Source organism: Canis lupus, chromosome 2, assembly GCF_048164855.1.
Source record: "Canis lupus baileyi chromosome 2, mCanLup2.hap1, whole genome shotgun sequence".
NCBI lineage: Eukaryota > Metazoa > Chordata > Mammalia > Carnivora > Canidae > Canis > Canis lupus.
The window spans coordinates 60540140-60556947 of NC_132839.1; the positions used below are offsets into that span (position 1 = coordinate 60540140).

General features: G+C 44.0%; 1 protein-coding gene across 11 annotated transcripts in view; it reads left to right on the plus strand.

Moving 5' to 3' along the window:
* Positions 1-16808, plus strand: part of TBC1D14 (TBC1 domain family member 14) — a 107201-nt gene that overhangs the window by 42375 nt on the left and 48018 nt on the right. For 10 of the 11 annotated variants that reach the window (XR_012019348.1, XM_072802817.1, XM_072802808.1 and 7 more), the window contains one exon: positions 4946-5066. The exons of the other annotated variant lie outside the window; for it this stretch is intronic. Coding sequence is in view for 9 of the 10 variants with exons in the window: in XM_072802817.1 (XP_072658918.1) it covers positions 4946-5066 (121 nt within the window). In the remaining variant the exon portion in view is untranslated. The remainder of the gene's footprint in view (positions 1-4945; positions 5067-16808) is intronic. 11 annotated transcript variants of the gene reach the window in all.

Below are 16808 nucleotides of genomic sequence, written 5' to 3' on the forward strand. Positions count from 1 at the left end.
TAGGTCATACATTTGCATGGTACAGAATCCAAAAAGTACAATGGAATATATGGTGAAAATTTTCCTTTGTGCCCTGTGCCACCCAGTAAACATTGCAGAAGCAGGAAATAACGTTTCTGTCTTCTCCCAGCAGTAGGTTGTGCCTGTACAGGCAGGCAGATGCTTGTCTTGCATGACATGCTCTACCTGGTATACACCTTGCTTTTCTCCTTTGATAACAGGTAGCTCCATAGTCTTTCAAAAAAGTGCCCCGACCCTTCTTAATGCTGCATATGGATGTGTCATGAACCCTTGGGTTTTTTTCAATCTTTTTGTGACTTTTTTTAAAAAAAATTATTTATTCATGAGAGACACAGAGAGAGAGGCAGAGACACAGGCAGAGGGAGAAGCAGGCTCCATGCAGGGAGCCCGATGCAGGACCCGATCTCAGGACTCCAGGATCATGCTCTGAGCCAAAGGCAGACGCTCAACTGCTGAGCCACCTAGGTTCCCCTTTTTGTGGCATTTTAAACAATTTGTTTTAGAGACACCTGGGTGGCTCAGTCGGTTAAGCGTCTGCCTTTGGCTCAGGTCACGGCAGGCTCCCTGCTTCTCCCTCTGCTGCTCCCCTGCTCTCTCTCGCTCTCTCTCTCTTTTTCTTTCTCTCTCGTACGCTCTCTCTCAAATAAATAAAATATTTTTAAAAAGCCCAAACCATTTTGTTCTAGTGGGCATATTTCAGCAAGGTGACTGGCATATTTTTCCTGTGTTCGGCAGCACATGTGGCTGGTGGCCCTGTCCTGGGCGGTGCAGGCCTGACCTTTTGTCAGGAGGCAAGGGGTGTTGAGGTTCCCTCACTCAGCCCTGCTTTGCCCCTTGTCCTTCCTGCCTCTAGGGGTGAACTGGACAAGCCTGTGTCTCACAGTGTGGAAGAGGTGGAAGCAAGGGAGCTGTGGCCAGGGTCTGTGCAAAAACCCTGCTCGACTGTTCTTGGTGAGGACCAGGTGCTGATAGGCCATTTTGTCCCATTAAACGCATGTAGTTGAATGCATCCATGCCTGATCTTACTGTGATTCTGATGATGCACTTTACCTGTGGCATGGTGCCCCACAGCTCACAAGAGAGCTGCTGGGCAGAAATGAACACACCATTATTTTTAGCATTACTTTGTCGTTTTTTCCCATAGCTCTTCCTCTGAGTTGTTACCTATTGAAAAGAATTATTTTGCAAGCCAGGGGTAAGGACCCCAGTGAAACCCTGACTCCTTTTTCCTGCCCAAGGGTCTTTGCCTCCCTCAGGCTCTGAGGATTATTCTTTATCCTTGACATTGGGTGTGGCTTAGTCATCAACCACCCCAAAGTGTGTTTCCCAAGGCCTCTTGAGCATTGATGTAAAATGCATCCGGATAGGCCTTATCATCAGATCCCTGGTGGGACCAGTGCCTACTGGGTCACCTTCCTTCAGCCCACCATTCCCATAAACCTGGCCTCTATCCCCAGGTCCCTCTGATGCCTTCAGGGTGCAGAGTGCTGGCTCAGCTGAAGGGGATTAGGTGGAGGATCAGGTGGTCAGTCCCCTAGTGGAGAAGCCCCCGCGTGGTGATGGGACAACAGTAACTGTTCCCGTGAACCGAGTGTGTGCATGAGGCAGCGGCCCAGGCCTGTGAGGTCCTTAGCCTTGTTTGACCCTTGAAACACATCTGTGAGGTCAGCACTCATGTCTCCTCTTTCAGGAGCCCATTGAGGGTAGGGGGATCAGCACTGGTGCCATAAACAGGTGGAAGCCGTGGAGGGGATTTGGGGGACAGGGCTGGTGCGATCCATCTGTGCTTTCAGAAGATGGTCCTGCCCCCTATATGGAGGAAAGATTTCTGGAGCATTGTGGCAGATGGAGTGGGAGTTCTTCAGGGGCCCAGGGCTTGATGGATCATGGTCCTATGCCTGAGAGACACCTGAAGAAAGGGAGGGATAAGCATATGTGGGGTGTGACCAGCTGTCTGCAGACCCAGAAAGACACAGGGAGGAGGGCTGGGCAGTGGGGCCAGACCCTTGCCAAATCAGGTGAGAGCTTTGGCGCTAACCTGAGGAGAGACGGTTTCTGAGCAAATAAGACTCCTTGTTTTGTTAAGTATAGTTGAGGCCCTGGATGAATGCACCTGGTGGGTTGTTGTGAGAGCTTCCTACCTGTGGGGTACTCCTGGGGCGAGGCTCATGAAGGATTGTAATGGGCTCAGGGCTGCTGGGCTCTCCCTGTGCCATCCATGCACTGGCCTCGGAAGTGGGGTTGGGGCACGGGATGGGCAGAGGCAGTTGCTTGACTCTACCTGGCCTCCTGGGCCCTGCAGCCAGCTTCATGTCAATCTTCCAGTGATCCACCAACCTGGAAGGGAAGCCAGAGGCTGGAGACTTTCTGTCCATTCAGGACTACTCTGCCTCTCATCCACAACAAATAGTACCACCATGGATACCTTTCACAAGCCTTTCCAAAGTCATGGCCTGTCCTGTGTCACGATCTTTAATGAGTGCTGTGCTTTTATGAGTGCTTTAATGTGTGCACTGTATCTGTACGGACTCACAAGTACTCAGCAGGGATGGAAATGCAAGGCTTCTGTTTCTCCTGCTGCTTCTCCCCCTGGCTGTTTCTGGGACTAGCACTGAGTTCCACTCTGTCTCCCGGCTCACAGATCACCCAGTCTCTTCTGTGCGCCTCTCTGTTCCATTCCTGACCCCTCTAGGCCCCCCACCCCGACACTCGTGGCTCTCCAGAACAGGGTAGGAGTTAAACAGGAGGTGTGCTCCTCACCCTGGGCCCCACCCCTTCCAGATGCAGCTGGGGTCCTCACCTCTTGTCCCGTAAGCCCAGTTGCCTTCCCCATAAGCAATGCATCTTTAGCCAACGTAGACTGTCAGTGAACTGAATTCTGGGTGCCCAAGCCCTTAGTACCCTTCTGGGCACATCTGGCTTTAGCTAGGGTTGAGCTGCATGACTTCCACCAATGGCTAAGTTGTAGATGTTAAGCAGGTTGGGCCTGGGCACAGCTCTAAGTTTACTTCTCACAAAGGTGCTTGTGAGGTGCTTGAATCGCCTTGGGTTCTGAAATGGATTCTCTTATAATCACAACAGAAGAGAAAGGAAAAATACAGTGAAACTGTTTCCCTTTTTGAAAGTTTTTATAACTTTATTTCGATAGGATTTCAAATGCATTGAAAAGTTGCAAGAAAAACACAAGGAACTTCTGTGTATTTTTTACCCAGTTTATGTCTCACTTTATGTGTTTTATCTGTTCTGTGACTGTGGTATGTATACCATGGAAGCAAATAAATATTTAAATATTTCTTTGAAGCATTAGAAGAGCCAGTGGGAAATATCAGTATATTTTTCCTAAGAACAAAGGCATTCCCTTACATAGTCACTGTTCAGTTACCAAGATCAGGATATTTAACATTAATCTCGTGTTCTTTCCAAGTCCATGGTCTGTGTTCACATTTCATCAGTTTTTCAGGAATCTTCTGTGACAGTCCATCTACCTGTAGCTGCCATGGATGTACTGTGCCAACTCTGAGGAAATAAGACTGACTGCCTGTTTTGAGCAGGGATAGAGAATCTCAACTCTGAGCACTTGCCTAAGGAGGTTTACCTTTGTAATAAGGAATTTGTGGGAGGTGCTTTCAAACTATGTGCAAATTCTCTTCCTCATCCAGCTGTCAGCTACTTGGTTGAGTGTCCACTGGTCTTTTCCTACCTCCATTTGTCTTTCAGGGCTTGTTAGGCTGCATTCTAAAGCTTTCCCTCTTCTGTTTATTTGTGTCTGCTCGTATCTGTATGGGCTCTTGGATTTTTGTTTCATTCAATGGATTATAATCCCTTGCCCTCCTTATTTCTTTTGATGGTTAGATTGTTCTAGATTTAGCCAGTGGGAGTCCTTGTTTCGAGCTGGCTACTGTTTCCTTTAAGCATGTCCTCATATTTTTTTGAGCACTTTCTTACTTTCTAGCAGAGGAGATGCTGTGGGTTCATTTTATACTTTCCAATGAGCCCTGGAAACCATTTGTTTTTAATGCAAGCACCAACACTTACATTCCAAAGTGTAGTTTATTTTGTTCTACCATTTGGCATTTATTTGTGTTATTTGGGACCTTTGTTTACGTGTTATTGGGAAGGAAGACCTCGTGACTTATGACTTATCTCCTGAGTAGCTTTCATTTCATGGTACGCGGAGACTCTTTATAAATAGCTTATGTAGATTTTTACTGTATAGATAACTTAAACTGAACTAGAGGTTATTAAAATAACTTTTTAAGATTTTATTTATTTATTTATTTAGAGAACAGCAGTGAGGGGAGAGAGGGAGAGAGAATCTCAAGCAGCCTCTGTGCTGAGTGTAGAGCCTAATATGGGGCTCAGGGCCAACGACCCTGAAATCATGACCTGAGCTGAAATCAAGAGTTGGATGCTCAAGGGACTGACCGCCCCCAGGCACCCCAGCAACTCTTATTTTTTAAACACTGATTGTGTATCTGTAATTTTAATTCCTACAAAGACCCTTATTAAACATAAACTAAGGCTCAGAAAAGTAAATGTACTGGTCAAAGTTACACAGCTAGTGAGTGGTTGGGTCAGAGTTTCAATTCAGTTCGGTCTGTCTTTAAAGCTCACTTTTCCTGAAATACTTTGTTGTAATATAAAGTATTTCCTTACTCTGAATTGTAGACTTTGTAGATGTTACAGCTGAACAACAAAAATTTTATTTGTGGTTTAGGGGCTTATCCTCTGTGTCTTTTTTTTTTTTTTTTTTTAATCCTCTGTGTCTTATATGAAAATCAGGTCTGAAGAATTAAAGCTTGTGGTTCATCACATTGTCCTCTCAGAGGAAAGTCCACTTGTTTTCATTAGAGAGTGACTCGGCAGTCCTGGTGCTTCTACGAATACCCAGAAGTTCCCTAACCCTCTTATTTTCTTCCTATAGGAATTTGCTTGCTAGAAAACAGAATGCAAGACTTGACAAACAAAATGACTTGGGATGGAAGTTATTTGGAAAAGTACCACTTCGAGAGAATGCTCAGAAAGATTCAAAGAAAATACAAAAGGTATACGAGATACAAAAACACAGAAATACGCTGTGCAGCATATATATGTGAACCTTGCAAAAATGACCTTTGTGGAGGCTTTGAGATTGGAAAACTGTGTTGATCTGCATGCCAAGTTCTTAAAATTTAAGCCTTCCTTGAGAAAATTGATGACTTTAACCTTTTCCGTTTCTTTTAGCTCACTGCATATGTACAGGAGAGAGCTGGCTTCAGATCTTTGTAACTTCACTTAATCAGTTTTTCCAATAATAGTTGCAAATGTGTTTATTGTCACATTTTTATTAATTGTGTTCCTTATTAAAGCACTCTCCCTCTCTGATACCATGGGTTTCCTGGAGCTTAATCCTTCCAGTGCTGATTTGGCCAGGAATGCAAGGGCCATTGTTCACCTTGGCTGTAGTATGTCTCCCTTCCCCTTGCGGTCTCAGAAGCTTCCCACTTGTCCATCGGGGGCAGGGCATGAGGTTCAGAGGTCAGGCAGCTCTGATGGTATCATCACCACTGGGTTGTCTCGCTCCCCATGCATGGAGTGATGCCAATAGCTGGAGGCATGTGCTCAGTTTTTCATAGAAGGCTCATGCATAGACTTAGTGAGGCCAGGGGCATCTGTGGCCTCGGAAGCCCAGTTCCCACCTGCATTCTCCCCTGGGCTCTGAGCCCCAGCCATCCTCACAGATTGCTCTTGACCCAGTGCCATGACAATGCCCTTCAGCAGGCTGATTCCTTCAGCCTCTGTTTTGTATTCATTGACAGTTGTTCAGTGAATACTTTTGAAGACCTACTAAGTGCCAGGCCTCCCGTGTGGTGCTGGGCTTAGAGAACCGACCACAGTACCTTGCTCCAGAGGGCCCCCCTGGTAAGGAGAGGATTCTAAGGCAGGTAGGGAAAGGAGCCCTACAGGTGTGTGTGGTTGGGGGCAGGGCCTGCTGGGCCAGGCTGCACGCAAGGTTGAGTTCACAGGTGTGGCAAAGATAATAACCACAGGGGATCATGAACTCAGTGATTACTCTGTGCCAGTTTCAAGTGAGTCAGCACTTGGGTTTCTAGTGCATTTAAAACTTGTAACAGCCTTCTAAAGAGGGTACTATTTTATCAAAGATGACACAGGCTGAGTGACTTGTGCACAGCTGGAACCTACCCCAGGGCCCTCACTGCTCCTCTGTCCCTGTGCAAGGAAGGGGCAGGAGAAAGTGATAGCCACCTGTGCTGAGGGGGCAGTGTGCAGCATGAGCCCAGGGAGCAGTGGGAGGGGCCATTCATGGGGCCTGGGTGATGTGCTGGGCCTGGAACCTGTCTCTGACCTGAAGGATTGGGGGAACTCCTGGAGAGTTTTACTTATGTAAGGATTGAGCAGTCCCCTTGGCAAGAATGTGACTGTTGGACTAGTCCAGAGGAGTAAAGTGGGGTCTGGCCAGGTGATACAGTTGCTGTGGGTTGCAGGGGATAGCCCCTTTGAGTTCTAGACATGTTGGATATGTGGGTGCAGTGTGTGTGGTGAGGCGGTGAGCACATGCTAGGGGTCTGGCTTGAACAGCATGGTGGATCTGTCCCATTTCATGTTTTTCTGCCTTGGCAAACTAATGGTGTTCTGAATGTTGTCCAACATTCCCCATAGCTGTTGTCTGGGCCCAGGAGACTCAAAAAGTACATTAGTGTTGGAATTTGTTTTTATAGATTGTTATATTTGAACCACTTATTGTGTAGGCTACTATTGCAGTAGCATACAAATAAAAGGTGATGAGTTTGTATACAAAGCTCAGCTATAAATTTCTTAAAAACTAAAGAGCCAAGCTGTTAAAGAATTTTTAAAGAAATCCACACTTTGAAAAAAGTAATCATTATACTAGATTTTCACATGACTCTTAATATCACTTGCATCGTGCTTGAATTTCTTTATTATCTTTGTCATACCTTTTTATTTTATAAAGGTGAACATGGATCATGTTCTTGAACCTAAAGGATTTTTGTGAACTGAAATGACTAGGTCCACTAATTATGTGGTAACACAATATTGCAGAGAAGAGGACCATCTGGCTTCAACCATCAATAATAAAGGATGTAATTGTACCTGCATGAGTCATATGATCTTGCCTGTGTCCTATTTGCTCATGCTTTGTGTCTCTGGCCCTCTGATCTCTCCCTGGTCTGCCAAGGCCCCTGAGGGATCCAGGGCCAGGGACCTGCCTCTGTGAGGCAGCTCCTGAGCATTAGGCTGGAGCTGGCTGCTGCCACAGATGTCAGCTCACACCCTTGAGAGAACTCAGAGCCATGGCTGACTGCCAGGGCCTGTGATCCCAAATGGTGATAACTTCAGTTAGAGCTGAAGCATAAGTAAGGGTTTAAGAAACTCTAGTTCCTTTTCCCGTTCCTTTGGAATGTTTTATTGCTTGAGAGAAGCAGCATCACATAGTGATTTAAGAGCATGGACTTTGGAGTCACACTGGCAGTTTGTATCCCAGCTCTGCCATGGCTCCTCTGTGTGGCCAAGTCACACAATCTTCTGAGCCTCATTTCCTTCCTCCCTAGAATCTGGAGAATAGCAGTGCCAGCCTTGGGGCAGAGGGCAGGGGTGGGCGGTGAGGGTTACATGTATGAACATATATCATGTGCTCAGAACAGTCCTGAATGTTGTAAATGCTGGAAAGCATTTGCTGTAATTATTGTGACAAGTCCACCTTGAACCACAGGAAGTGGAAAACAGTGTGAGAGAATGAGCCTGAGGCCTCCACAGATCCCTTCACCTGCATGTTCAACAAACACTGCACCTTGCTGTGGCCAGGTCTTGTGGTTGAATCGGCTTGCCTCAAGGAGCCCGTGGTGGAGCCGAGGGGACAGTTGTGCAAACCAGCCAAGATTGTTGGCCTTGCAGACTTGCACTGACTTTCCAGCTTCATTTCTCCTTATTTGTATGATTTTGGGCCAGTTTACTCCTTGGCAAAATGGGCATTAGGAGTCCTACTGTCTGAATTGTTATACGTTAAGAGATAATGTATGTGAAATATTTTCCTCCGATGTTTAACACAGCCTGTGGTCCAGAGTTAGTACTCAAGGAAGGAGCTATTATGACAATTAAGAAATCTGTCCAGCAAGTGGCAGATGCTACCTCCAGTTTGCCCAGGGGACTCCGGTGCACATCTGACTTCCTTGTCACTCGGCCAGTCTCTCCACTTGAGCCTTATATATACGTGGTTGCCATTTTTAGGAAATGTTGTGATGTTACTTTCAGTTATATTTTCAAATTTCATAGAAGTTTTGAAAAGTAAGTGATTTTCTCTCAGCTTACATTATTTCAGAGAGATTTTCTAAGTAGGGGGAAACAAAAATGACCAAGGATAGTTATGAGAATCACACTAAAGCAGTGGTCCTGGGAGTATGGTCCCTGGACTGATATCATTACCATGTGGGAGTTTGTTAGAGACACAGGTTCTTAGGCCTCACCCCAGACCTACTAAAGAAGCTGCACAGCTGGAGGCACAGCAGGCCGTGTTCTCGCAAATGCTCCAGGTATGGGTAATGTGCGCTCATGTTTCAGAAACGCTGCTACTGGAGAAGGGAATCTTGGATATTGGGGAGGAAATAGCCATCTTTGTCCAGAGTGGGTTAAATAAAAGGTCTGAAATACACCAGATACACATTGTAGTCATTGCTGGTGAACTGGAGAGGCCCTGGGAGTCAAGACTGGGAGAAGGTATTTGAAGACTGCTGCTTTCAGGTCTCCTATCATCCGGTTTGTATTGGTCCATCTGGGCAGTGTGCCTTTGCCTTGTGAATAAAGAGGACCCTTCCTTCTTGGATTCCACAGTCCTTTGTTCCACAAACTTGAGCCACTGTTGGGGTCCATCCTGGGATTACAATGAAGGGCAAGACTTACATGCCCTTCATTGGAACTTAACGGTAGATCAGGGAAAGACAGATTTAAGCAAAATAACTCTATAGCTAATTGCAGCTATGATAAGCCTTGTGAAGAAGAGTGGCATGCAGCCATCCTAGAGTTTCTGCACCACTGGGTTTTCAAGTGACAGCTGCTTCCTAGGTCTGAGTGTCATTCATCAGCCTTTGTCTTCTCAACCTCTCTTCTGCTCCTGGGGAGCCTTTCTGACCTTGACTTCCAGGTCACCACACACTCCCCTGCTGGGTGCCCTTTAGATTTTAGAGTGCCTCCCAGGTGCTTCTCTGTCTCAGGTCACCCTCTAGGAGACCTCAGCTAGACTGGAGGCTTTAAATACTGCACCCCCACATTTGTTCCCGGTGGGGGGCCCCACTGGATGTCTGACAGTGCTTCCTGTCTCACTCATGTTTTTTTCTGTTACGTTGGGCTGGTTCCCTTTGCACCTTTCCCCATTTTGGAAAGTGATAGACTTAGCCTTCTGTTTCAGGTCTCAAACTTGAGAGTTGTTCTTGACTTTTGTCTTCTCACATCCTCCTTCCAGTCTGACTGGCATTTTGTTTATGTTTGAGTTCTGTTGATGACTTTGAAGTGCAGCCAGGTTTGAGAAGCAGTGACTTGCTAGGGAATTTTGATGCTCCAGTGAAGTTGTGTGGGTGAAATCTTATTAAAAGATCTCACTACCATAGCCTGGCATGAGGTAGTTGTGGCTTACTGTCCCTAAATCGCTCGAATTATTGGAAATGGGGAGTGCACTTTATTGTAAAGATAAATTAGCAATACCTATTATCCTGGTTATATTAATTTGTAGAAGATGTAGAGGATGTTAGGAAATGAAGAAAAAGAAAATACGTGGTGTCTTATTGCCCCGAATAAATACTGTTTGCATTTTGGTATTTTTCCTTTCAATGATTTTCCCATGTACAATCTTATTATTTTTTGAAGAAAAGACCACTTAAAAGGTAAAAAAAATGGGTCTTTGTAATTTGTTTTTTTTTTTTTTTTTAATATTTTACTTACTTCTTTATGATAGAGAGAGAGAGAGAGAGGCAGAGACACAGGCAGAGGGAGAAGCAGGCTCCATGCACTGGGAGCCCGACGTGGGACTCAATCCCGGGTCTCCAGGATCGCGCCCCGGCCAAAGGCAGGCGCCAAACCGCTGCGCCACCCAGGGATCCCGGGTCTTTTTAATTTGAATAGATGTTGGAGGAGCTCAGGGCTGCACACATTTGGGGATGCTTTAGAGCAGAGTTTTTGAATCTTTTAGACATAACACTAGTACATAGACTCAAGGCATTCAGGAAGTGTCCTGTTTGGGCTCCAGGGTAGCTACTGATGGGCAAGGATCACCATAGGGAGTACAGGCTTGCAGGCATCAGTGTCTTAGATAAAACATGTTATGTGAGTAAAGGAATGTACATGTATTTGGGTTTCTTTTTTTTTTTTTTTTTAAGATTTTATTTATTTATTTATTCATGAGAGACACAGAGAGAGAGAGACATACAGGCAGAGGGAGAAGCAGACTCCATGCAGGGGGCCTGATGCGGGACTCGATGCCGGGTCTCCAGGATCACACCCTGGGCTGAAGGCGGCACTAAACTGCTGAGCCACCTGGGCTGCCCTGTATTTGGGTTTCTGTAACCTGGAATATCTTGGATGGCTTTCTGGAATTTCTAGTCAGAGAGCATCTCAGAAGAAGGCATATCCAGAACAGCTTAAAGTGATATTTATTCTCTTCACCTCTGGGTTCTGAGAAGTCTGGCTAGTCAGAAGAGTATAAATCATCATAAACTGCAGAAAAAACAAGCCCAGATGGTCAGTGCAGGTGACTGACTGGTGATGGGCCTGCAGGTAATCTAAAACCTGCAGGTAGGAATGAGAAAACTTTCTTCCTTTTCATCATCCCTTATACCTTTGGAAAATAGATTTGAACCGGTTTATAAACAGAACAAGTCCCAGTTCTGGGCCAGGAGTAGCATACTCTAACATGTCTCTCCCGATGAATACAGCTGTAAAACTGGAACCCAACACATAGAGTAGTGTTTTGAGCCTTCTGAAAAGCAAACAATAGCGGGTGGATTGGGGAAGAAACTGCAGTTCAACGTACTGCTGGACTGATTGACTTTACCATTTTTCTCCTCATATTCTCCAGCCCAAACTCGATGTAGCCTAAAACCTAGAGATGGGTATCAGTGTGGACTGAGCTCTAGGAAAGGTTTTCTAGTTCTGGATCAGGAGTGGGTGCTCTCACCCTCAGAGAGGATGCCAAAAGCCTACTTTTCATATTTTTCTTTTCTCTGTTTTCTCATGCCCCAGTCCTCATGCAGTCTCCTGGCAGCAGAAACAGGCCAGCAGGAGAAACTCTTCAGGAAGGGGAACTGATTAGAGGAGGTTTATTTCCAGGAAAGTGGGGCAGATCCCTGATGCCCTGTTCTCTCTCCTCCTGCCACTTGGCCTAAGGTTGTGGAAGGTGTGTGTCTGGGTAGAGGACCAGAAAAGGGGTGGCCCAGGGAAGCTGCAAGTTCTGGAGAATGTGGAGAGGACGAGCTCAGGAAAGTGACCTTTAAGGTTATTATGAACTCCCGGGCTGACTCCCAAGTTGTGGGTACACGGATGTGACCCTAACTAGCAACTGTAGACTTGAGAACTGAAATTCAGGAATAGACCAGCACCCGGATCCAACGTTGGCCCTGGGCGGTGCACATGGGGGGTATAGTCAATAGGTGCTGTGAAGGCTTTGAAATGTCAATTGGCTTTCGAGCCATAACCCACAGAAGGCTAGTTGGAACATGGGGCTGAAATCTAGCCAGGTCAATTGCCTATTAAAACAAAAATATCCTTCTCCAAAAGGTTTGAGCAAGACCCAGAGTCTTATAACACAATGGTCAAGATAGACTATAATGCCACTCAAACATACTAGGAAAATCGTAACTTCCATAGGAAACGACAATTAGCAGACACTGGTACCAAGATAACACAAATGTTAGAATTATCTAGCTAAGACTCTAAACCAGCCATTATAAAAATGCTCCAGTAAATAAGGGGTAGGGGGGAGTTCTTAACATAGGAAGGTAGAAAGTCTCAGCAAAGAATTAGAAAACTATAAGGAGGAACTACATGGATTTTTTTTTTTTTTTTTAAAGAGAGAGTGGGATAAGAGGGGCAGAGGGAGAGAGAGGATCTCAAGCAGGCTCCATGCCCAGCACAGGGCCTGATGCAGGGCTCTATCCCAGGACCCTGAGATCATGACCGAGCTGAAGTAGAGTCAGACAAATGACTGAGTCACTCAGGAGCCCCTACGAAGAACTTTTTAATGAAAAATAACAACAATAAAAAGCTAACTGGATAGGCTCAGGAGCAGAATGAAGATTATAGTGAAAAGAGTATATGAACATTGAGATAGATCCATAGAGGGACGCCTGGGTGGCTCGGTGGTTTAGCACCTGCCTTTGGCCCAGGGCGTGATCCTGGAGTCCTGGGATTGAGTCCCACATCGAGCTCTTTGCATGGAGCCTGCTCCTTCCTCTGCCTGTGTCTCTGCCTCTCTCTCTCTCTGACTCTCATGAATAAATAAATAAAATCTTTAAAAAAAAAAAAAAAGGAAAAGAGAAATCCATAGAAATGATTCCATCTGAAAATACAGAGCAAAAAGATTGGAGGAAAAAATTGGACAGAGCCTTAGGGGTGGGTGAGACAGTATTAACAGGTCTAACATTTGTGTTGTTGGGGTTTCAGAAGGAGAGGAGACGTGGTGCAGAAAAAAACATACTGGGCTAAATAGTGGCTGGATATGTCTTAAATCTGACAAAAGATATAAACCTACAGATTTGGAGAGGGGAGCTTAGTGAACTCCGCAGAAGGAATCCACAGATTCCTCCACATGAGGAATCCACAGAAGCCTATGCCCAGACACATCATAATCAAATTGCTGGAGAAATAAATACAAAAAATATCTTATAAGCAGGCAGAGGAAATGCATTAGTGGGGAGCAACAATTTGAGGGACTAATTTTTCATATCAGAATCCCATGTTTAAAATTCTGGAAGAAAAGAGTCACAAATACTGTGCAGGGGTGAATGTGCAATAAAGTGCTTTCAGATGAAGGAAAAGTGCGAAAATTTGTGGCTAGCAGATCTAAGTAAGTGAGTTGCTAAAGGAAGTTTTTCAGATGGAAGGATCGTTATACCCAAGGGAGACTTGGAATATTCAGAAGGAAAAACAGCAGAACAATGAGGGTCTAGGTAGATAAAGAAACTGCCCTTCTCCTAGTGAGCTCTTTACCACAGATTCCACTGAAAGCAAACACTAAAACATCGTCTGGGTTGTCAGGGTCTGTAGATGTCACATAAAGAGATGTGATGGTAAGATTGTAAAAAAATTAAATAGACATTATAATCCCTAGATCAACCTCCAAAGTATGTGAAGAAAGAATAAAAAACAAAACAATTCAAATGAAATTCGAAAAAGAGTTAAAAAATGAAATCAAGGCAGGAAAGAGGAAATAGGGGAAGGAAAACCATAAAACAGAGAAGATGGTAAACTGAAACATATCAATAATTATATTAATAGAAATGGTCTGAACACACGAATTCTGTCTGAATGCCTAAACCTGACAGATTGTCAGAACGGGTGAAAAAAATTAAGAAAACCCATATATGTGTTGTCTAAAAGAAACCCACTTTAAATGTCAAATATATAGGTTAAAATGAAAGGATGGGAAAAACTATACCATGGAAGCACTAATCAGAATGAGGATGGAGTATAGTAGCATAAAGAAAAGTAGACTTCAGGGGTACCTCAGGGGTTGGAGCTGGTTAAGCATCTGCCTTCAGCTCAGGTCATGATCTCAGGGTCCTGGGATCAAGTCCTGGATTGGGCTCCCTGCTCAGCAAAGAGCCTCCTTCTCCCTCTGCCTCTCCCTGCCACTCCTCCTGCTTGTATTCTTTCCCTCTTTCTGTCAAATAAAATCTTAAGGAAAAAAAAAAAAAGAAAAGAAAAAGTAGACTTTAGAGCAAGAGAAGTTCCCAAGGATGAGCCAAGACATTACCCAATGAAGACAGAATGACTTTGAATGCATGTATACCCATAACAGCTACAGAATGCATGAAGCTAAAGATGGCCGGTGTGAAACAAGTGCCCAAATCTACAGTTACTACGGAGTGTTGACTTTCTAGACAGTGATCCATAGACTGTGCCAGGACACAGAAGGACTGACCCATCAGTCAGCTAGACTGATGTTTGGAGAACCCTCCGGCCTCCCACAAGAGCACAGCACACGTTCTTGACAAGCATGCACACAACTTTCACCAAGATAGATCATTACCTGTGTTAGAAACTACAAAGTTGGAAGGATTAAAATTATACAAAATAGGTTCTCTAACCACAGTGGAATTAGATCATAAAACTGTGACACAAAGAAAGCAAGAATCTACCCCAAAAACTTGGAAATTAAATAAGCAACATACTTCTAAATAAATCATGGGACAATGAGGAGGTCACAGAGAAAGAAAATCTTTTGAACTGAATTAAAATAGAACATAATAAAATTCATGGAATAAAATGCTTAGAAGGAAATTTATAGCATTAAAGTGCTAATGTTGGAAAAGAACAAAGTTCTACAGTCAATAATCTGATTTTCTACTTTAAAAACCATAAAAGGAGCAAATAAACCCAAAGCAAGCAAAAGGAGGGAAATAATAAACATAAGAGCAGAGATCAATGAAACTGAAAGTGGAAAAATAATAGTGAAACCAAAAACTGGGTCTTTGAAATGATGAACAAAATTGATCAAACTCTATCTAGCAAAACTGATGAAAAGAGAAGTGAACCGAATTATCAGTAAGACAAGTGAAAAAGGCAATAGCACCACAGACCCTGCAGAAATTAAAACAATAATAAGAATGTCATGGATAACTCCACATTCATAAATTTGATAATTTAGATGAAATGGTCCATTTCTTTGAAAATCACAAGTCACCAAAACTCACCCAAGATGAATAGATGACCTGAATCATCCTCTAATTCTTAAAGAAATGGGAATTGTAGTGAAAAACCTTCCAAAAAAAGAAATCTCTAAGCCCAAGGAGTGTCACTGGTGAGTTCTACCAGTATTTAAAGAAAAATAGCACCAATTTTAGAGGAGGCACTATCTCCCGACACATTTTATGAGGCCTGTATCATCCTGATATCAAAGCTAGACAAGGGCAGTACAAAAAAAGCAGACTGCAGACCACTATCCCTAATGAAGACACACATAATCCTCAACGCAGTGTTAACAAGTTGAATCCATTAATACTTAAAAAGAAAAAAAAGGCAATACACCACAACTAAGTGGTGTTTTTGCCAGGAATGCAAGACTGATTTAGCATTTGAAAATCAGTTGGTGTAATCCATCATACTGACAACCTTGGATGAGTCTCAGGGGTATTATCTGAGTGTAGGAATCTATTCTCAAAAAGTTGACATGCTATACGATTCCATGTGTGTGACACACTTGAAAAGACAGTTGGTGCCAGGCTTGGTGTAGGGTGTGAGTGGCAGGGAGGTAGTTTTGGGGATGCTAGAATTGCTCTGCATCTTTGTGATGGTGGTGGCTGGAAGAAAGTTCTAGAACTATGTGCATCAAAAAAGCTAACTGTTTTAATTAGTTAATTAATTTTTAAGATTTATTTATTCATGAGAGACAGAGAGGCAGAGACACAGGCAGAGGGAGAAGCAGACTCCACGCAGGGAGCCCGATGTGGGACTTGATCCCGGGACTCCAGGATCACGCCCTGGGCCAAAGGCCGCTCTAAACCTCTGAGCCATCCGGGCTGCCCTAACTTTTAATTTAAAAAATAAGGAACAGTGGCTGAATCAATCAGGGCACCTTTGATCCACGTTTTCATTTCTAGGGATTCATCCTAGAGATGAATCAGTATGTAATTAAAATGATGGTTGCATAAGGGTATTTTTTTTTTTTTTTTTTTTTTATTGGTGTTCAATTTACTAACATACAGAATAACACCCAGTGCCCGTCACCCATTCACTCCCACCCCCCGCCCTCCTCCCCTTCTACCACCCCTAGTTCGTTTCCCAGAGGCATAAGGGTATTGATTGCAGCACAAGAGGTTGGAAGTAAGCCAAATGTCCGGCAGTAGGGAATTGGTTAAATCCTGAAGTGAGGTAAAGTGCAGATCTTAAAAAGCAAAGCAAATAACCATTATTATAGTGTGTTCTATATGAATAAAGATAAATACATATCTTTGTAGATGCAGAAACTCTATCTGGAAGGGATACTTAGGCTGATCATGATAGACTTGCTTAGGAGAGGGCAACGAACTAGGTTTGAACTAGATCGGGAGGAGGGTGACTTACTTTCTTTGTATGCTCTTTTGTACCTTGTGAATTTTGTTCTGTGTGCAGATCTACTCTAAAAAATATTTTTTTAAAATGTGTGCAGGGGGCACCTGACTGGCTCAGTTGGTAGAGCATGCAACTCTTGATCTTAAGGTTGTACCTTCAAACTCCATATCGGGTGTAGAGATTATGTAAAAAAATTAAAAATCTTTTAAAAGAAGAAACCGTTCAAAATATTAAAAATGTGTGCAGAATGATAGAGAATAAATTTGAGGAATTTTGGGGACAGTATGGCAAGATGAAGCCAAGGGTGAGTACGTGTCCCAAAATAGAACCCATGAGGTCTCCTGTAACTTCAGAGGCACACTACAGGTTTGACATTGAGCTTCCCAGTGGCCAGAGCAAAGGGGGATACATTCAACAGCTGTGGCATTCGAGTGTCGGAAGCTGAACTGTTCTGCAAGTTTGGGCTTGTGAAGGTGCTAGGTGGCATGTTGTATGCCACAGGGACATTTTGG